Source organism: Rhamphochromis sp. 'chilingali' (genome assembly GCF_963969265.1).
Source record: "Rhamphochromis sp. 'chilingali' genome assembly, chromosome: 15".
NCBI lineage: Eukaryota > Metazoa > Chordata > Actinopteri > Cichliformes > Cichlidae > Rhamphochromis > Rhamphochromis sp. 'chilingali'.
Window position 1 is genome coordinate 28,307,562 of NC_137942.1, and position 21,734 is coordinate 28,329,295.

Genomic DNA, 21,734 nt, shown 5'->3' on the forward strand with positions numbered 1-21,734 from the left:
CGGTTAGCGCGATGGTTTGGTCTTGGATGTGTCATTTGATGTTGGATGTAGTGAGCGACATACGAAGAACGGGCCCCTGAATGAGGGTGGGGGAGGTTCAATTTGCCATGTTGCAAGGAGAGCTTAACTTCTGTCTCGCTAGCTTGCCCTGCGCTCTTCCTTCTGACGATGCTGTCTGTGTTGAGCGCTCAGTGGATCTGCGCTCGACAGTGCAGCCTAGGCGGAGTAGTCAAACGCAGATTCACTGAGCGCTCAACACAGACAGCATCGTCAGAAGGAAAGTTGATAAAATAAATTACATATGCGTACCGAACCGAAAGCACTGTATCGAACGGTTCAATATCGATACGAGTATCGTTGCACCCCTACTGTACACACTGCTGTATCCACCGGATTCCAGCCAGAGTGGATTCTGGAGTCTTCCACGCTCCCGTTATTGATCCTCCATCTGGATGGATGAGAACAACCTTCTGAACAATCTAGCAGGAGATGGCCCATATCTATGGGACTGATTTGTGCTAATAACGCCCATTGTATGGACTGATAACAGCCGAAGCGGGTGAATAAAGTCACCCAGTAGCTAGCTGTGCCATTACCCAGCATACATCACTCCCTCCGTAAATGCAATAAACGATACAAAATAATAGCCTATAATTAATTCCTCTGCTGTATCTGCTGTTTCTCAGGTAGTTGTTTACATAATATAATTTATTGTGTTCTGTATACGTCACTACAATGTGATTTGGAAAATGTCTAAATATACCGACAACAGGCACTTCCGCGGCAATCTCTTCAATCGGAGGACCCTTCACGTCAATTCCCGACGCGAGGGGGGTACCCTGCGCGTCCATAAGTGAAGCAGAGGGAGCCTGACCATGCGTCACACGTTTGACGAGTTGGGAGTGAGAACGTGTTGCGAAAACACATATGTAGTTTTTCATTTAAGTTATTATATTATACAGTGTTGGTGATATCCAGGCAACAAAACACAGAAACTATGGGCTAAAAATCAAGTTCTAATTTCATCTGTGTGATGCATCAGTAACCTCAATTTAATAATTAGAGTCTATTAGTCTAATTAAAAGGAGTGTTCTTTAATAGCAATAAAAGTTAGAACAGATAATCCTCACCTGCAGTCACCAGAAAATGGACCTCATGGTTGTATATATAAATGTGTGTGTGTGTGTGTGTGTGTGTGTGTGTGTGTGTGTGTGTGTGTGTGTGTGTGTGTGTGTGTGTGTGTGTGTGTGTGTGTGTGTGTGTTCTCTTTTAAGTGATTTTATATATGAAGAAGCACCCCTGTGGTCACAGGTTGTCAGAAGATCTGGAGGCCATAGAGTCAAGTGGGGATTCATCCCATCATCAAGTGCTATTGTTTTAATCATAGCTGCATGGGTTTAATTTCAAAAATATGACTAAAGGAGAAATTCATAGGAAAGACTGTGGCTGGGCTTAGTGCAGTGCGATAGCAAATTTTGAAGTGTGATTTTACAGGTTTTAATCTTTTGGTGTTGTGACTTGTATAACCAATAACAACACCAAAAAAATCAAAATGATCTCAATCAGACCTGATTGCTTTTATTTTCATAGTGGTGTCATTTTGTTCACCTTGCATAGCATTTGGCTAAACAGAGTGAAGAGGAGAGTGACGACCTCTAATATAAAGAAACCAGGATGGTCACACTGGAGGAGACCAAGTAAAGAGAAGAAAATGATCAGATTTTTTTCAGACTCATAGTAGTAAATGAAGCCCAGAAGAGAACAGCACAGACAAAACAATATACTACAAAAACATTGCAAAAAAGGAATTCACAAGATAGATATAGAGATATGTTGGACTCTTATCATTTAAGTCCAATGTACAACTAGCTAAAATTCTGTGAGATGGAAGTTTACTAATAGCATGTTAGATGGTAAATGGACTGGTTCACATATAGCACTTTTCTACTCTATTTGAGCACTCAAAGCACTTTACACAACTTTCCTCATTCACATTCACACACATTCATACTCTGGTGGCTGCATCAGAGAGCAACTTTTTTGGCACGCATGCTGGAGCAGACTGGGATCACACCAAACTTCTGATTCATAGGTGACCTGCTCTACACCCGAGCTACAGCTACCCCAAATTTAAAAAAAGTTAAAGTTGAAGCTTGATTACGAATGGAGCTGATGACAAGTGAGCAGCAGTTCATAGAGAGAAAGAACTCTACAGATGCAATATTTGCTTTGAGTGTTGAAGAAGTGTAGAGAAGGTCAGGAGTAGTTGCACTGTGTCCTTGTAGATCTAGAGAAAGCAGATGGTCAGGTACCAAGAGAGAAACTGTGTGCATACAGAAGTCAGGAGTAACTGAGAAATATTTGAAGATGTGAGGCCAGTGTAGGTCACTTTTGAGGACAACAACACAGTGGTAAGGTGTGACGGATGGGTTCAAGGTGAGTGTGATATTACATCAGGTACCTTATTTATTCAGTTTTATTTCAGATAGTTTCCAGAGTGTGTTTTCTTGTTTAGAACTTTTTGCTTACTTGAAAACTGACTTAATAGTTTGTCTGTCCTTTTGGACTTTCAAAGTCTGCATTCCAGACAAAGTTAAAATAAGATTTTTGAGCTTTGCAGATAGGCTCCTTCTTTTCAGTGCTAAAATTATGGATGTGTAGCTTTAGTGTGCAGAAGAAAACTTAAAACTAAAAAAAATGTAAGTGCCCTAACTATGAGAAGGGACATAGATATGGCCCATGTGGGGAGAATACACGTTTTAACTGTGGTGGGCAGCACAGCATTATAATATTAACAACAACTCTACATCATGTAGAGAAAAGTCCATAAATGGATAACATTATTTTTTCACTACATATTTAATCAACTGTACATATTAAATTAAACACAAAAAAGAAAAAAGAAAAAAGAACTGTGTAAAGGTAACAGAGAAGTTGTTTGTTTTTTTTGTTGCATGGATATATATAGATATAAAATATGATGTTGATAAAGGATGGGGGAAATTCAAGAGGACCAGTAGAGAGGATCATCTGATAATGTTACAGTGGAGTGCTTGAAGTTTATAATGGCAAAAACTGAGTAATGGACACTAATTAATGGAAATTTTTTAAAAAAATCCTTAATGATGGAAGTAACACACGAGTAGGGATGGGCAAAGCGAGGCTTTTCTATGCAGCTGTGCAGGACTTGGATTGAGGTTTTGAAACAGTCTGACACCCTCATCCATAGCGACACCTAGTGGCTTTTAAAAAAAAAAAATTATCTATCGCCACATCTTGGTAACCGTGTTTGGTGAAATAAGGACAAGCTATGCATAGTTCTCAATAAGGCCACTTATTAGACCAGTCTATCAATAGTTATTAAGTGATTAGTGATTAATCATTGTTTTGGGGGAAATCTCCATAAAAACAAGTAAAGAAAAACACCAAGATTGTTCAATATCAGACTCCTTAAACCTGGATGACTGAGAGCTTACACAGATATATGAGAAAGATAGCAGAGGATCAAGAGCCTACTTAAATTGAAGTTAAATTTGTTCTTTTTTTTTTTAACTTGCTGTAGTACAAAAGAACATTAACAAAATTCTAAGACAGACAAATTTGATTGAGAGCATAGGAGGGGTTTCCTTAGTGTGTCTGTCTGTGTGTGTTATTTTTGTTTCTTGAGAAATTCTATTCCACTCCATTCCACATGGCGGCGCTAGTGTCATTTTTGGGTGGTTTTCTGGTCACTCACCAGTGTTCGAGTAACGCGGAGAAGAAGAACAAAAGAAAATACAACGAGGAAGAAGTGCGTGTGGCTGTAGTCTGCGTTAAGAAAAGATTGTTAAGCGGATCTGGTAATAATAATTTGCTTGTAAAACTTTTTTAGTCCCAACTGGCCTTTTTGTTTCTTTTTATCTGTTGCCCTCTTTTCAATCGTTTGGTTTGGCAGTGTGTTTTCGAAGTTTGAAATAACAGCTAATGTTAGCATAACAGCTAATGTTAGATATCTCTGCTTATATCATCAGCTGTAACAAAATAGTTTCCCAAATATGAGAAAAATTATGAATTTTGTCATTTAAATTAGAAAAAACCCGAAGGACAATGACTCGCCATGGAAAGAACTGCACAGCTGGAGCTGTCTACACATACCACGAGAAGAAGAAGGATACAGGTGAGACATCCTCAGTGCTGCGAGTTCTTGTCTTTGTTCTCTCAGATTAGTCCGGTCAGAAAGAGGACATGATTTTCTGTATAATCTCTAGTCATGTCATTATGTAACTCTGATCCTGCTCAGCGGCCTCTGGTTACGGGACGCAAAGTGTTCGACTTGGCAGAGATGCAGTCAAAGACTTTGACTGCTGCTGCCTGTCCCTGCAGCCCTGTCGGGATCCTGTTGTCACGTATGTTTTTTACTCCAACACACAAACACCTGCACACAGGGGATCAGTTCATCACTAACTGAATAATTACAGTAGAATTTTGAATAGAGTGGTATTCCTTTATCCTTTATATATAAAAATGTGGAAGGAATTTTCATTTTATATAAACTCTCAACAGCCTTAATAAATGAATACATTCATGAATTTATTTATAATGAACCTTAGATCATACTACGCAGTTTCTTTAATGAATTCAGTTCTTTTACGTCACGTGGTTCTGTAGTCTTTAGGTGTTTGGTTTTTATAGACCTCTAGCATCTGACAGAGAGGAGCAGAGTGATCAGGTGGTTTCTTGGTGGAGACGAATTCTAAATTATATTTATGGATAGCTACAGGCAAGAGGCTGTGTCAGTGACATAGTACAGGATGTGTATAATGTTCTGAACTGATTTAACGACAACACTCTGCACGGCTTTTTTTATTAGCTACAGAGCAAATTGTGAACTACTTGCAATAGAACAGGAGGAGCTGCTGTGACAGGTCTGTAGGGGGAGCCGTCATTCTTTAATACAACTGTGTTTGCAATCCTGTGGAGCTCCAGAGTTGATATTAACATATTCAACTTTTAAATGATTTCATTCATCATGGAGGGGGGGGTCTCTCCGAGCCAGCCTGGCCTTACGTGGAAAAGTAATTTCCCCTCCTAGTGACACCAGTCCTGATTACTGCCAGACCTTTTAAAACAGGAAGTCAGTTAAAATGAACTTAAATAAATAGAACAAAGTGAATTTGGCTAAAAGTTCTCAAAAAGCAACACAGTAGTGGCAGGTTTAAAACATGTCAACAATGTCAAAAACTAGTAACAAAAGCATTTGAAATGGTGGGTTTGTGCACCAGATCTGCGTAGTATTTTTGTGAATAAGGCTTTACTGCAAGTGACCTATTCTTATAATAGGACAAATGAATCCAAACCATTGTCAGCAGAATGACTCCACAGCACAAAAAAACAACCAGATTCTTTCACTGTAGACATCAGACTGTAAGATTTTTCCTTTGTAATTTAAACGAAATTAGTCCGTCTAATCCAGGGAGCCTTGGTATCAACCAGTTACCACAGTTAGCCAGGTCAAACAGATCTGGCATCATGCTTGTTTGGCAGTCGTGCAGTCTTGCAAGTGATCAGCAAACACACACCAACTCCATCTTATTACAGGTCAGGAGACTTCACCTAGTGGTCAAGTTCTGTGCCACAGCATTCTACAGTTTCTGACAAATAGACCTGAGCTCCCAAGCTTTATATATTTTTAATTAGTTATTAATCATATTTAATTGAACTATGAGTAATTATAATAAGCTCTAATAAACACACACACATTAAAGCATACGATCTAATGTTAGCATATGTGTAACACTGTCATGTTTCTGTTTGTGTGACCAGTCCAGATGGATACCTCTATGAAAAACAGGCCATTCTTGAATATATTCTTCACCAAAAGACACAGATTGCCAAAAAGATGAAAGTAAGTAACTCACTTAACTGTTCTTAACTCCTCACAGGTGCTTGGACAGTCACGTCCACAGCTAAACACCATGGGGTTGTTTTATGAATCAAGGCTTAATCATCGGGGTAACTAACACTGAAGAAGAAAGCCATGCAGACCGAGCTGTGTGCTATTTGTCACTGGAATCTACATGTATTCATTTGGTGATGTAGAAAATGTTTGATATTTTTGATTAGACAGAATTAACAGAGCTTGTTTGATATTTAATACCAAAAATACTGAGTAGAAAGTTGAATTTGACTTTGGCAATAAGGTGATTTCCACATCAGACCAGAAGACAATGAGTAAATTTTAAAGTTTAAAGTTTCAGAGCTCTAATGTTCAGCTGTACATGTTACACAGCATATAGCATAAAAAAAACTCTATTTAAAATATTAACTGTTGATGCATTTTGTGCAGGACAAAAGTTAAATGACTTTTTATACAAGTGCACACAGACCCTGAAAGAGCGCACTTAAAAAAGAAGGTTGATGAGCGCCATTGCGACTGGGTTTTTTTAGGCTTTGCTAAGCCAGCTAATCCAAACAGAGCTTGGATATGTTGAACTTGCTTCATAGTCACTCCTGTAAACAATGAAACAAACAACATAAAATCTACACTGCAGCCAACACATATGAAAGAGCTTTCTCTAAGAAATAATGGCCTCTTGTCTAGAACTGTGAGTGCTTGGCTTTATTTTCTTCCTTGATTTCTTCAGGCGTACGAGAAACAGAAGCAGGCGCAGAGGAGCAGCAACCAACTTGAGTCCAAGTCAGAAGAGCGAGAGAGAGTGGAGAGGTTTAAAACAAAGGAGAACAGCATTGTATCTAAACCTATCAACCCCTTCACATCTGGTGCGTGCATGACTGTCAAAATATACCTTACGATGTTGGCCACAAGAGGGAACCAAAGCTCAGACTCTACCCCACAGACTCTGCGCTATGGCTGCTGCTGTCGTCACTTGTGTTGTTTTAATGCACCCAAACTCTTTTTAAGACATTTTTTATAATGAATACAATTCTGTCAAAACTGCTTTTTTCTTTTTTTCAGGTAAGAACATTGGAAGTGAGAAGGACGGGACACAGAGCAGCCCTGGAGAATTATCCAGTGCTGCCACAGCTGCAAGTTCCAGCCAGAGCCTGCCCAGTTTTTGGATTCCCTCACTGACACCAGAGGCCAAGCCCACTGCTCTCAAGAAACCAGTGAGTGACTGATGATGTTTCTCATGCCGAGGAAGGAGTTGAGCTACACTGGGTTTTTTTGTTGTTGTTTTTTTAAACAGACCGGTGAAAGAGAAACAGGAACACCTCTTTGTTAACTACCCGCCATGAAATTACTTAAAAATGCTGGTGTAATAGACCTTGGAGCACAAGTGGGCCAGATTTGTGTGTGTTTGCCAGGTTTACCTGTTTACTTTATTAGTCAGTGTTTTAGTGTATGAATGTTTACTCTGCGTTCCTCTTTTTGATGTTGACCCTCTTTCAGAGGCCAATGTCAGGTTGACCTGACATCATGATCATGTGGAAACATCTTAGGGTGTCACAGAGTTCCTACAGCTTAGTGACTACGCTTACTCAAATATATTTACTGCTAAATTTGAGTATTTATGGGAAGTAGTTATTAAAAATGTAATGGCATAATTTTGTAATGGCTGCACTTTTCTGTCCATCTCTAACATCTGTCAGAGCAAGACTGTGTTATGTCCAATGTCTGGAAAACCCATTAAGATGAATGAGCTTATCACAGTGCGTTTCACCCCCTTGGACCCAAGTCTGGATCGAGTTGCCCTGCTCACCCGCCAGGTCAGTTTACTCAGCACACAGAAATAGATTGTCAGGCTTAGAGCATCAGAAATTTTATCTCATATATGCAAGCCCTCAGACTTGGTAGCTGTTAGCATGTTTTTCTAAAACATTACATTACACGCTTCTTTGTAGCTGTGAATACAAGTTATTTAAATTGAAGAATAAACAAAGCAGGTGTAGTCAGAATTTGAATTAGAAGATTCACACAGGAAGATGTTAGCTTTCTCTATGGCAGCTCCTTTTAACAGCTGTGTGTGTTATTGGTTAAGTCAAGTTGTTTTGTGTCTTAGATGAAAATTCTGTGAGTAATCAGTCTGGTAACTTCACTTTGTCTTGAGGCTGTATAATTTTGTCATTTCTTTCCAGGACAGGTACATATGTACAGTGACCAAAGACGTCTTGGGCAACAGTGTTCCCTGTGCTGTTCTTCGACCATCGTGAGTGCCACCTGTATTTGTTTATGAACAAATTTAGAAGTCCCTCTGACCATGCGTACCAACAAATGACAGCCTGGCTGTCTTGAGAATTAGAGCACAAGTCTTTAAAATTACTTTTACTAGTACAAATTAATACCAGTAAGCCCAGTCCCACCTGTCCTCAGCAACCTCCGTCCCTCGTCTATAAGGGTTTTTCATAAATCTGCTTGTCTGGGGGATCATTGAACACTTTGGTTTTAACACTCAGCTCTCTCTTGACCATGACAGACCGTGCGTTTGTACTTCTTTCTCCTTAAACCTCGGGTTCCTGTTATTCCATTTTCTACAGTCAGGCTTCTCTCCTACAACATTGTCAACGTGTTTCTTTATATCGAGAAATGTGGGCAGGGCAGTGTGCAAATTGTGTGGAGTTTTCACATGGCTGCTGGTTACGAACGATTCCGAGTTACAACAGAATCAGCTGCTACGCGTCTTTCATAAATCAGACAGAAATTTTGAACACAAATGTATGTTTTGCACAGGATAAAATCATTTCCACCCTAATGTTAGTAAATGGGGTCCAATGTTCTCTGGAGTGTGAGGGGATATGTAACATTAGGGCTGTTCGATATAACCATATATATCGGACGACGATATAAAAACATCTATCGTTTCATTTTACACTATCGTTTGTTTCGTGGTGTCGCAAAATAAACTCTTTTCATCGTTTTGATGGTCACTGTAGTGGCTATATTCATTTCTTAAAGTTCTCTCTTTCTCTTATAATATAACCACGCTAAGGACGGACAAGCACCTGTTTTTATGTGTTGTCGTTAGCAACAACGACGGTAAAACCATTACGTGTCCGCTTGTTTATTTTCCACATAAACCTTTCAGAATAAAGCTCAAGATCCTGTTGAGACTTTTCAAAATAAATTGAATCACGTGAAAGAGTATGCAGAGTATTTACAGATGAGAAGCAAAAAAGAGCCGTCAGGTGCTAAAAAATAAACCTTAGACTCAAACGTTAGAACAGGCTTTTCCCCGCAGCACGCCGTGTAATAAATACTAAGTGTAATAAGCGGCCGTTACAACTTATGTCTAAAAATGTATAGTTTCATGCATCGGTTAAAACACTCGACTCCAGCTACACGACACCCAGCTGGAAACACTTCACGCAAGTCGAGCTGCCCGAGATTCGCAGAACTTTCAGAAAATGTAAAATGTTTGTGATTTATATCGTTATCGGGATGATAGATGTCTTATATCGGGATATGAGATTTTGGTCATATCGCACAGCCCTATGTGACATGTGTCCTGTGTTCAGGGGCGCTGTGGTGACGCAGGAGTGTGTGGAGAAGTTGATCAGAAAGGACATGACTGATCCTCTGACGGGAGACAAACTTTCTGAAAAAGACATTATTCCACTGCAGAGGGTATGTGAAAAATAATTCTAACAGTTTTTTTTTTAAAAAGGATTTCAAATGTTTATTTTTGAACACTCATCCCAATGTTATGAATTCTGTTGCTGTCACTCAGAAATCAGAGGTGTCATGCTGCAACCTGGCAGACACAGAAAACGTGGTTCGCTGTTTGAAAGCTGATTTTTGAGGAGCAGAGACTTTTTCTCTCTTTAACTGTACTGTGGTCCTTTGTGTTTTGAAAGGGTGGAACCGGCTTTGCAGGTTCTGGGATTGACCTCACGGCCAAAGAGGCTCGTCCAGTGATGCAAGCGTGAGGCGACCGAAGACTCCACAGTGGTGCTCATTCTGTAACTTTCTAACTTACTTTATAATGTCTTATGACTTTTTGCTTGACAGTATTTCCTCCTGAATGTATTTTTATTTTGCTGGAAAATGCTTCCGCTGACTGTACAACACAGATTTGCTGAAACTGCCATCCAAATGTTTCTTACAGATTAATGTCAACAATTTCCTTTAAATAAATCAGCATTTAAGGCTTAAATCCATACTATTATTATTTGGTTTGATTTATTTTGTGCTCAGGAGGCACCGCAGGTTGTGAACTAATCAGAAGGTTAGTGGTCCACACACTTTAGTGTCTTTGATCTCCAAATTGCTCCTGATGCTTGTGTAAGGATGTGCATAAATATACTGTATGAAAGTGTGTGTGTTGTAGGAAAAGTGCTTTGAGTAGTCAGAGCAGAAATGTACAAGTACCAGTGTATTTACATTTTTTCAGCTTTTATGGACTACAGGTAAGTTTAGTCTCAATGTTTTTATTGTGTTCATATCATAGATGAAATTTACAATCCAATGCATTGTCTGACAAACTTGAGTGGGTGCTCTAAACATGCATGAAGTCCTGTTCTAAGCAGATCTGTTGTTGTTTAAATTTGAGCTGCTTCACTGTTCATGATGGAGATCTTCACATCGGGCCTCATTCACTTAGATATGCACAGTAATGTTCTTACTTTGAAACATGCTTTCTTGACATTTTTGTCACTGTGTGTATGTTAGTGAATCAGTCAACTGGGCTGTGTCCAAACCTGCAGTCTCCATAGTACCACAGTACCACACCCCCACTTCCCACGCTTTCCTCGGGTGAAGTGGAGAAAGCAGTAAGAGAGTATGCCCTGCTAAGGCTAAAAAGTAGATGAAACTCTGTAGAAACTCAAACAGTAGTTTCTTGTAACACTCACTGTAGCTCAGAAAATGTATACAAAATTTAAAGAATTGAATTATGAATAAAAATGTATTACTAATAAACATGTACCCCAGTTTAAAGATGAGTCAGTTTTGTAAGATAAGTGTGGCCTTAAGTGTTTTAAATTTGTATAGGATGAATCAATTCAGATAAGAAAATATTCACAAGTCATAGATTTTTGTGTAAAACATTTGTATATGGGACCAAACTGAAGTCACAGTTCATCACGGCCATCCACCCTCATCCCTCCATAGTCGGTCATTGTACTGGTCTTGATGAAGTCCATCTTGTCAAGTATCTCAGGTAGACTCAGACGGCCATCCTGATGAGCAAAGTAGAGGGATGCTTGACGCAATTTGAATTGAACTGAATACTTTATATTCTTATGGAGTCTAACAGTAAAATCTTTACTTTAGAACAAATTATGTTTGTAGGCTAATCATTTTTACAATGTGTACTGACCAAGCGCTTCATTAGATATGATTGTTTGAACATTGTTATAATTATGTTACAGTACAGAGAGATACATTAGCATTTCCAGATATCCGCGGAGGCTCAGTTTGAAACTTCACTGTGCAGCGCTCTGTTTCTGTGTTTTGTTTTTTTCAGTATTAAGGCAAAGGATGCGAATTCATGTTGCAAATCAACACACATTAAAAACTAATGCAAAACAAGCATCACCTCATCTGTTCCCAAATAATACATTTTAGTTTTAGCAAAGCATATCCTGCACGTTATTCCAAAAGGCTTCCTTTCAGTGTTTTTGTTTGGACTTGATTTTTCTTTTCACTGCTGTGTAGAATTGGTCGGGACATTATGAAATCTCAAAGATCTATTTAAAATTCACAAAATTGCTGAAATTGAGAAAAGCAAAATGATACGTTTGAAACTATATGCATGAGAAAAAAACTGTATACAATCTGAGAATATAGCACAACTACTCGATTGTCCAAGTGTATATGTATATTGCTGTCACATGACATACATTCAACAGCCACTTTATTTGGTAATGCCTGTTCAACTGTTTGTTAAAGCAAATAACCAGTTGGCCAATCTCATGTCAGCAACACAAAGCATTTAGGCAGGTGGACATGGCCAAGTCAGCCTAAGAATCACAATGGGGTAGAATATGATTTATGTCATTTTGAATCTGGCGATTGTTGATGCCAGACAGGGTGCTCTCCCAACTCTCAGGTTTATGAAGAATGGTCTAAAAAAGAGGAAATATCCAGCGAACGTCAGTTCTCACCGCTCACTCAACTGCACCTTAAAGCAGATCAACCAGCTAAGAACAGGAAACTGAGGCTACAAATGGACCTGGATAAATGCTGTACTCCAATATACTCCAGTATACTCCAGTCCTCAGATCTCACTTAGAGCAGAACACCTTTGGTATTTGGTAGAAGGGGAAATTTGGATGTACAGCTGACAAATCTGCGCCAGCTGTGTGATGCTGTGAAGTCGATCTGGAGCAAAATCTCAATCTTCATGACGTGCAAATATGACACAAGATTTAGAGTATGTATGCATTCTATTTCTTTCAACTAAATCTCTTTTGAGAACATGTTTATATTTGCTTTTAACTGACAGGCAATTTCACTGTTACTACTGACAGTGAATCGGTCTTGCTCTTTCATAGATAGTTGGGGGTGGGGGGGTTATTACTGTACATCAATACAGTAGCAAATAGTCTTTAGTAGGGAAGTATGTGTAGAAACAATAAGAAAGAGCAATACTGGTTTTTGTGCCAAAGTATTTAACCCTTGGTGGAGCTAGTTGCCATGCTTCCTCACTTCACTGTATTGTCTTTTGCAAAGAAATACATTAAACACTTTGACACTTTTTTCTAAGCTGCTTATTACTGAATGGCATTTATTGAAATAAGCCAGTGCACTTTAATGTTCATGACATAGTCATCTGCCGTGTTGAAGACTACTTAGCTTAAACTGTACACTACAGAAAACAGTTTGATACCATAATACTGTAAAATTATAAGTCATAATTTCAGCATGTCCCTCTCCAGAGGCATGCATCTGTTTGTAATGGATGTGAACGATGGAAATAATCTTTTATTAAAATTTACTAATGCAAATGATGGTCTGCTACCCAGATAATTCAGATCTTCTCATTCTGATTATTGTAGGCTCTACCTTACAATATAAAGCACCTTGAGGCGACTTTTGCTGTAAATAAGATTGAACTGAATCTCTGTCTGAAATGGTGGGTGATAGACAAAAATGATAACACTAATGATAAACACACATTTTGTTACTGGTTTGTCCCCTACACTTAATGCACACTGTCTGTCCTCTATAAATTACCTTTTTTTTCCCCCCGCAGTGACTTTGGAGAGGATACGTATTTGATCATCAGTCTGCCTAAATGCGTGTCCCCTCCCCAAGGTTTAAGCTAAGTAGTCTGAGTAGTCATCCTGTTGGGCAGGCGACATGGACACCCAAGCTTGTGAATGCGATAACTCAAGAACAAGGAAACACAAGCGTTTCAAATTGATACCAGAGGTGCATCTAATACAAACACTGGACGGGTTGAATCCCAGTGATCTTGATCTCAAAGTATCTTCTGAATGCAATAACTCAAGAACAAGCTGCTGTATTATTTCGAAATTGATGTCATATATCTGCCAAAAGCTGCTAATATTTTATTTATTCATGTGCATTTGTTTTTATTTAGTTATCGTCTTGTTTCATCAGGAAAAAAAGGTCTTCGAAGGTCCATGATAAAATGCCCAATGAAATTAACATTGCACCAGAGCGATTGAGAACTGTAAGAGAAAAAGAATGTTGTACTCAAATGTACATTGATTATTGTGTAATTATGTCTTCCAGCAAACTGATGCTTTCCTAGAAATTCATAATTAATCCATTAAAAATAAATTAGAGCGATTTGTGGAAGCCACCATGTTTTAGTTCTCATCCATTCCTAAGTTTTGACCTTGTAGTGTGTACAAACGTGCTGACTGGCTGCGATTGAGAAAAAGGAAAGTGGCCGGCCACAGCCATTATGGTGTACAGTCTAAATGTTATTTTTGGCTAATTGGCTAAAACATATTTGTCCTGCAGCAGCCACCGTAGCTAGGATTATACACAAATAATTCAGTTGACTACAATCTGCAACTTACTGTCATCTAGCAGTAATATGTTTTTTGTATACTTTATAAATCCCCTGTAGGGAAATTACTCTCTGCATTTAACCCATTCACTCAGTGAAGCAGTAGGCAGCCACCAATCCAGCCCCCGGGGAGCAGTGTGTAGGGACGGTACCTTGCTCAGGGGTACTTCAGGGTAGCCATTCGGTGGATTTGAACCCCCAACCCCCAAACATGGGGCGAACACTCTACCTTTACACACTGCAACTCTAAACTTAATCACGAAAAAGGCAGAAACCAGCAACATATCTTACACAATTCGAGAACAACTCTGACAATTATATTTGTAATAATTTAAATCATAATGTGACTAAAGAATAATAAGTACAATTGTAGAAAAAGAAGACTTTAATCTCTCCCACACCCTCCCATCCACACACTCAGACAAACATTTGATAGCAAATTTTGACATGCTGCTTGTTATAAGAACATTATTGATTACACAACTAAAACAGCATAATCCAGACCCAAGTCCCACGCCTACTCTGATATCCCCATAGCTACATTTTCATCAAAGTTCATCGTGCTTCTTCGTTAAGTCTTCACCATAATTGGTAGCCTGACTGCCCACAAACATGTTCCAGTTGGCTAGAATCTCCTTCTTGGTTATTCTCTCATCCTGTTGTTTGGTCACCAGATTCCATCCATTGGTTTCATTGATTTAGTAGTTTGAGTGAGAGAAGGAAAAGAAGGAGTAATGAAGAAAGCAAGAGACAGAAAGAAGCTTGTTAATAATTAATCCAAAATTAACACAATTATTTCAAAGACAAGTGATTTTAAGTTAGCGCTGTGTTGACCAAACTCTCCAAAATGCTGGAACTCTTATACTTATTACAGTACTGTACAAAGGTCTTGAGCCACCGCTCATTCTTTATATTTTGCTGGAAAAAGTAAAGGGAAACAGGTGCAGCAATTTATTTAAAAATTCAAAATACATGGAAATGATCAAAAAGAATTAAACCAACTTCAAAGTGCTTGAATTGCACAAACGTTCACCAGTAATGATTGTAATATGTACTGTTAGAAAGAGGGGGTTTGAGGGTATCACATGGTTGTCAGTAGGTAGCATAGGAGTAACAATGACTCCAGACATGCCTGCAAAAGTATGACACGAGTAAGACTATCATATGGTCTTCCCAAGGGGACACTAATGGGGACGCACTGAGTACTTGTGAACATTGTAACTTTTGCATTGTATTATTGTAGGGTCTTTACTGTTTAAAATAAATTCCAACTCTTGTTGTCATTTGGTGCCTTATAAATAAAACTGATTTGTATCTAAAACATCATGTGTAACTATGAATTTTAAAATTTAGTTCAAGCTTCTAAATCCATTACTTTGGTCTATAGCTTTTCGATACACCCTGTACAAGGGTTAGGGGTTAGGGGAGCATACAAAAATCACTCTGTACAGCATATACAGGTAAAAACAGACTGTACAGTTCTAGTCTGCAAGTCATTTATTCTTCAAAAGAAACTTAACACTCTCAAGCAAGTTTTCTTGTCATTTCTTTAAGCAGCGATTCTCCAGGCTTCCTGAAGGAGATTCCAAACTTCTTCTTTTGATGTTGTGTTCTCTATCAAGACAATCCTACACTGCTTCTTTAATGTTAATGTCTGGGCTCTGGGGAGGCCAGTCCACTGCTACTGATAGGCCTCCATTGTGTGTTTTTTTTCTATTCAGGTATGCAGTGTGTTTGTGATCGCTGTCATGCTGGAAAATGAAGCTGTTGCCATCACACTTTCCAAAATGCATGGCAGATCAAAACTTGACTGTTCATTATTTCACCAAGTTTGACAAGATTGTTAACACCACTGGCTCATATTCATTCTGAAACCATAACAGACTATCAGCTGTGTTTTACAGATGGCTATTCACTGTTTTACCTCTCTCTTGATCTCCTCCACACATACTGACAACACCTTGAATCAATCATTTCAAATTTGGGTTCATCATTCAGACCTGTTGTTGGCTCTCTTCCGCAGTATGTCTTTTATCCTGTCTTCTTTCTCTCTCCCCAACCGGTCGCAGCAGATGGCCCCGCCCCTCACTGAGCCTGGTTCTGCCGGAGGTTTCTATCTGTTAAAAGGGAGTTTTTCCTTCCCACTGTCGCCAAAGTGCTTGCTCATAGGGGGTTGGTTGTTGATTATATAGTGACTTGAGGCGACTGTTGTTGTGATTTGGCTCTGTATAAATAAATTGAATTGCCACTAGCTTTTAATTATACTACTTTGGTTTCCCCTGTTTCTCTTCCTTAAGGACAGCTTTTGACAATCACCTTTCCACTTTTTCAATCATTTTAAACCCAGTCTTTGTACCTGATCATTTTCAAAGACAAACTTTGAAAGACCTTCAGGAAGCCTGAAGAAGTATTGTTCAACACCACCTTTAACATGTACAAGAAAGTCTTGGAAACAAAATACACGGATATAAGAAGGGGCTCAAGAATTTTGCACAATGCTATTGTTTACATGGAAATATGTTTGGCAGCTGCCACTATTTTTCATGACGGACCAAATAAAGTGCTGTATTTTCGTCGGCTACACCTACATTGTTGGAAAAATGAACTGGTAAATAAACGTAATTGCTCTGGTTTTTAATGTCAAAATAAAGCCAGAAAAAAAGCTACCAGAATTAAAAGAATTTAGAATTTAAACAACGATTAGTCTACCTTGTCAGTGTCTGTCTCGTGGATCAAATGTTTGGCTTCATTGTCAGCATGGTCAACCTCTCCAGGCAAAACCCACTGTCCTACTTCGTCAGCATCCAGGTACCCATCCTAAACACAGAGAGAACATTTAAAAGTAACCGTAACAGTCTAAAACCTCCTAAGTGGCACTGAGAATCTGCTACCAGGAGTAGCAGCTTCTTAAAGTTGGACCAACCCAAAAACCTTGGAAAATGCTAGTGGTTATAGCAATGTAGCCATTGCCTGTTCCATTTTATCTATATAGTACCAATTCACATCAACAATTATCTCAATGTAAGCAATGTGACCATTTTTTTTGAGGCTGAAACGAATCCTTTTACTTTTATGGGTTTATGTCAAATTGGTACCATAACTGTGTTTATAGGTATTATTTTTCTTAATGAAAAAAATCTGTTTCATTTTGAAGAACTAAGGATCTTTTACCTTATTGGTATCCCTGATCTCCGAGAAATGTTTCTTCTCTGTCTGGACCCAGTCAGGCTCACTTTCCCCATCCTCGGCTGTGTACATATCACCTGTGAAACAAGAATAATACACACATTTAGGACTGACAGCCTCCAGTGCAGAGAGTAGCTGCTCAAATGGTCAAGTAAGTAACCTACCGATGTATTCTTCCAAGTTGATCTTCCCGTCCCCATTCTTATCAATGTCCTCCACAGTTTCCTGCATAAGAATATCATTCAGTTTTCACAATTAAAAATCCAGTGATAGACACAATTTGCCCCATTTACATTTACATCCCGGTAATCAGTAGTAGGCTTTACCTGAATTACCAAATCTTTCATGTAATCAAACTCCTCAGGGTGAAGGAAGGCAGTGAACTCCTCATGTGTGGCAATGCCGTCACTGTCTCGGTCAGCCGTCTTAAAGCGCCTTTCATCTCTTTTGAGCATGGACTTATAAGTCTCCTTGTCATCAATATCATCAAACTCCTCTCCTAAGAAAAGAAAAGATTCATTTTCAGCACATCATTGTCTTTTGGGTGTGGACAATCCACTGGCACTTGGTTGACGAGAAACAGAAAAGTAGTAAAGCACACAAAACTCAAACTATGGGAAAGAAAAGGCCAAATTTAATGACAAGCAGTAGTGGTGTATAAACACAAAGGAAGTGAAAAGGGGTGACATGTTTCCCAGCATATTTCTAAATACTTAGAGCTAGTTGTATAGTAGAGAGGTCTCATAGCTGAAGGCTCTGCCTCTACTTTAAGAAACTTTAGGAAACACAAGTAAATCTTCACTTTGAGAGAAAACAATCAGTGATCGAGTGATTGGGCTTTGGATGGAACTTGCGTTGGAATAATCCTAACTCTAGAAATTTGAATCATTTGCATTTCCACTTGCTAAATAACACTGCGCCCTTCATCCACTGTGCCGTTTACAGAAATCAATGTTAGTCTCTACTGTAATTAAAACATTTATTTTCCACTATTATGGTGATACTAAAAGCAAAAAGCGGAACAGGCAGAAAAGGAGATTATGGAAATTTGATCAAATAGGGAAAAAAGGAAAAGAATAAAAATCGAACTATTAAGGTTTCACACACACCCAGATAGTAGCCATAGGTGGTGTTTTTATACTCCTCCCAGCTTATCTTGTCATCTTGGTTCTTGTCGTAGTCCTTCCAGTGTTTGTTAACATTTTCCTCGATGTACCTCCTCTGTCGGTGTTTGATCCAATAATGCAGCTCTCCGTGGCTGACGTAGCCATCCTTGTCAGTGTCGATACGGTCCACTATCTTCCTGTGAAGGGAGATGGAGAAGTTTCAAGTCATGATTATGTCTAGTGTCCAGACTATTGTATCAAATGCTAATTTTTATATCCAACTGTCCTATTTGGGCTCTAGTCAATGTGGAGTATGTGAAATTCTAGTCTGAACTGGGTAATGAGTCTTACTAAGTGCTGAAATGCTTTAGACCACAGGCTACATTCACCAATACAGTATGTTACACCCATGACAAAATTCAAATAACACTGGATTATAAACACTGACGTCTTTCGACTGTGAGAGGAAGCTGGAGTACCCATGGAGGCATAAAGAAAACATGCAAGCTTCATGCTTCTTTATTAGATTCAACCAAATTATTGTAGCCACTTTGTCATGGACTGTAACATATTAGATATTAGATACAGTATTAGAGATTCTGTAACTGTTTTTTGAAATGGGAATTACATTTTGACTAGAGGCACATTCTTTAATCGTCTCAGGGTACTTTCATCGAATGGTAAAAATTCTGAAATGGAGCATACTTAGACAGAACAGCTATAAGTTTGTCATTCATTCATTATTACACAGAATCGAAAGCTCCAGTTAGATTAACACATTAGTATCAGCCTAGTTTTATGCCTTAGAGCCTAGCTACAATTTACATTGAATATAAATTTAAAGTCAATAAATTATGAAAAATTAGGTTTAAATATCTGGTGAAAAATCATCCATTTGTTCATGACAGTGCAGATTTCTGACATTTTGTGTATATTTAGGTGAATGTGAGTGTAAAACTTAAGTTAGACTTGTATCCACCTCATATTGTGTATCTTTCTGAATTTTATACGTACGGATTTTTATTTATACAGTAAATAAAGTCAAAATTATATTTTTTCATGTAACTGAAATGTTTCATTATTTGGTTTAAAACCATTAAGAAAGTTACAGACTAAGTAAGTATACACGTTTTATACAAAACATGTGCATACTTACTGCATTTGATGTATTTTACCATGTAATATATGTAATACATATTAGGGAATTTAACACATGCATATGTGTGAAGAAATGGCTTTTATTTTTCGCCACACCATGGAAATCAGAATAAGATTTCTCTAGAGCCGCCCCTGAGGCAGAACTGGATAGTTTAGAAAATCTGTGATAGTATGTCCAACTTACGCTAATCTATCTTTGCTCTCCTCAGGAGTCAGCTGGTCAAAGGTCTTGGCCTCTTCTTTACCCAGGAAGGCCTCATGGTCATACTGGAAACTGTGAGCATCATCATGGGCGTGGTCACTCAGATCAGGCTGGTGATGGATGCGCTTCTCCTGAGCAGGCACAGCAAAGGCAACAGCGGCCAGGAAGTAGAGCGATGCTAATGAATTCAGCAGCATCATAACTGACTTCAGGGGGTGAAGAGAAGACAAAAAGTCAAATTCACATGGAGAGCACAGACCATATGAGAGAACACAGCACAAAGTATAACACACAATACACTATTACAAAACACACGTACACTACTCAAGGAATAAAACACAATAGCTGAAAGTTGCAATACATATATATATATATATATATATATATATACATATATATATATATATATATATATATATATATATATATATATATATATATATATATATATATATATATATATATATATATATATATATATATATATATATATATATATATATATATACATATATATATATATATATATATATATATATATATATATACATATATATATATATATACATATATATATATATATACATATATATATATATAAAACTTTTAAACACCCAGCACGCCCCTGCGGGCGGTTTATCCTTCAAGCTCGGGTCCTCTACCAGAGGACCCGAAATATATATATATATATATATATATATATATATATATATATATATATATATATATATATATATATATATATATATATATATATGATATTTATAAATGCACAGGGATATAAATGAATAGGAGACAACGAAGAACCAACAACATTTGAAGACTGTACTTCATTCAACAAAATAAGTACAACTCATTTTACTGACATACAATTTGAGTTCTTCAGTCTTTTCCCAGCATTTTTTCTGAGCTGGTCATTCTTGTTTATTTCTTTGCTTTAAAAGTCGTCTGCAAGCTCAATAGTTCAGGAGCAACAATGCATTATTGACACTGATGAAAAAAGAAAAATCTGGTATCCGCAGCGTCAAATCACAGTAAACGATTCATGTCATCATGAGGTAAAAGCATCCATAATCACTTTCTCGCTCTCTTAACATTGAAATTCATTTTTAAAGTTCTGATAGAATAAATACACAAAAGCTCTGTCATACACCACACATCACTTTTTACATGCAAGAAAAAGATGAACTCACCAGCTTTGTTGCGCCACTTTTTACAATATACAGGTAGAGGGTCACTCCAGAAACAGTCCGCGTTGGCAAACGCTAACTTTAAATAACAATGGCAATTGGGCGGGTTTAGATACACAGCTATCCAATCATCAGTGCCTTAAAGAAAACTCTAACCAATAATAAGTATGGAGGCGGGGCGGGAGGGAAACGTTTCAAGGCAAGTTCTTATTGGCTTCTTACCGCCACGTTGTCATGCAAACGGTCCACGTAATAACCATCATTCGCTCCCGTCGAGGAATCGAGGCGAGGGATCGTCATGTGGTTCACATACGCCCTATTTCCCGGAAGTGGTTAGGGAGACATATGACAGTACGCGTAGTGCGCGCGTGCACGAAAAAAACAAAAACAAACAAACAAAAAAGAAAACGATCATGTTAGACAAACTTAGGCTGCTACAGGTGAAACTCGAAAAAATTACAATACCATGCAAAAATCATTGATTTCAGTAATTCAACTTAAGAGGTGAAACTAATATATCATATAGATGCATTACATGCATAGCGAGATATTTCAAGCCTTTATTTGTTATAATTTTGAGGGTTATGATTTACAGCTTATGAAAACCCCAAATTCAAAAGGTCAGAAAATGTGAATATTGTGTAAAGGTTCAATATTTTAGGCTCAAAGTGTCACTCTCTAATCAGCTAATTAATCTAATAACCTGCAAATGGTGCAAATGATTCACGAGCCTTTAAATGGTCTCTCAGTCTGGTCCAGTAGGAGTCACAATCATGGGGAAGGCTGCTGACATGACAGTTGTACCAGAAAACCATCACTGACAGCCTCCATAAGGAGGAAACCTCAAACGGTAATTGCAAAAGAAGTTGGACATCAGTGCATCAAGAGCAGCCACACACAGACAGATCCTGGACATGGGCTTCAAATGTCATATTCCTCTTGTCAAGCAACTCCTGAACAGCAAACAATG

The 21,734-nt window shown here is 38.2% G+C and overlaps 2 protein-coding genes across 2 annotated transcripts; one reads left to right on the plus strand and one right to left on the minus strand.

Annotated features, from left to right (window-relative positions):
• The first annotated feature begins 3,744 nt into the window (after positions 1-3,744).
• On the plus strand, positions 3,745-10,873 carry nosip (nitric oxide synthase interacting protein). Its single transcript, XM_080905777.1, has 10 exons — positions 3,745-3,839; positions 4,070-4,156; positions 4,280-4,385; positions 5,803-5,884; positions 6,624-6,759; positions 6,956-7,107; positions 7,591-7,707; positions 8,077-8,147; positions 9,454-9,562; positions 9,793-10,873. The coding sequence occupies exons 2-10, from the start codon at positions 4,087-4,089 to the stop codon at positions 9,862-9,864; spliced, it is 915 nt and encodes a 304-aa protein (XP_080761903.1). The 5' UTR covers positions 3,745-3,839; positions 4,070-4,086; the 3' UTR covers positions 9,865-10,873.
• Positions 10,874-14,289: 3,416 nt separating this feature from the next.
• On the minus strand, positions 14,290-20,905 carry rcn3 (reticulocalbin 3, EF-hand calcium binding domain). Its single transcript, XM_080905776.1, has 8 exons — positions 20,768-20,905; positions 19,557-19,780; positions 18,218-18,411; positions 17,435-17,607; positions 17,273-17,333; positions 17,094-17,185; positions 16,632-16,739; positions 14,290-14,578 (listed from the first exon to the last, which is right to left on the minus strand). Exons 2-8 carry the CDS (start codon positions 19,772-19,774, stop codon positions 14,471-14,473), a joined length of 954 nt encoding a protein of 317 aa, XP_080761902.1. The 5' UTR covers positions 19,775-19,780; positions 20,768-20,905; the 3' UTR covers positions 14,290-14,470.
• Between the last annotated feature and the right edge of the window lie 829 nt (positions 20,906-21,734).

Coding starts and splice junctions, on each gene's coding strand:
- nosip (XM_080905777.1), top strand. CDS start 4,087: ATGACTCGCCATGGAAAGAACTGCACAGCTGGAGCTGTCTACACATAC. Junction 4,386..5,802: donor TGTCGGGATCCTGTTGTCAC/GTATGTTTTTTA, acceptor TTGTGTGACCAG/TCCAGATGGATACCTCTATG. Junction 6,760..6,955: donor TATCAACCCCTTCACATCTG/GTGCGTGCATGA, acceptor TCTTTTTTTCAG/GTAAGAACATTGGAAGTGAG.
- rcn3 (XM_080905776.1), bottom strand. CDS start 19,774: ATGATGCTGCTGAATTCATTAGCATCGCTCTACTTCCTGGCCGCTGTT. Junction 17,608..18,217: donor CACCTATGGCTACTATCTGG/GTGTGTGTGAAA, acceptor TTCTTTTCTTAG/GAGAGGAGTTTGATGATATT. Junction 14,579..16,631: donor ACGAGACAGACACTGACAAG/GTAGACTAATCG, acceptor ACCAAACAACAG/GATGAGAGAATAACCAAGAA.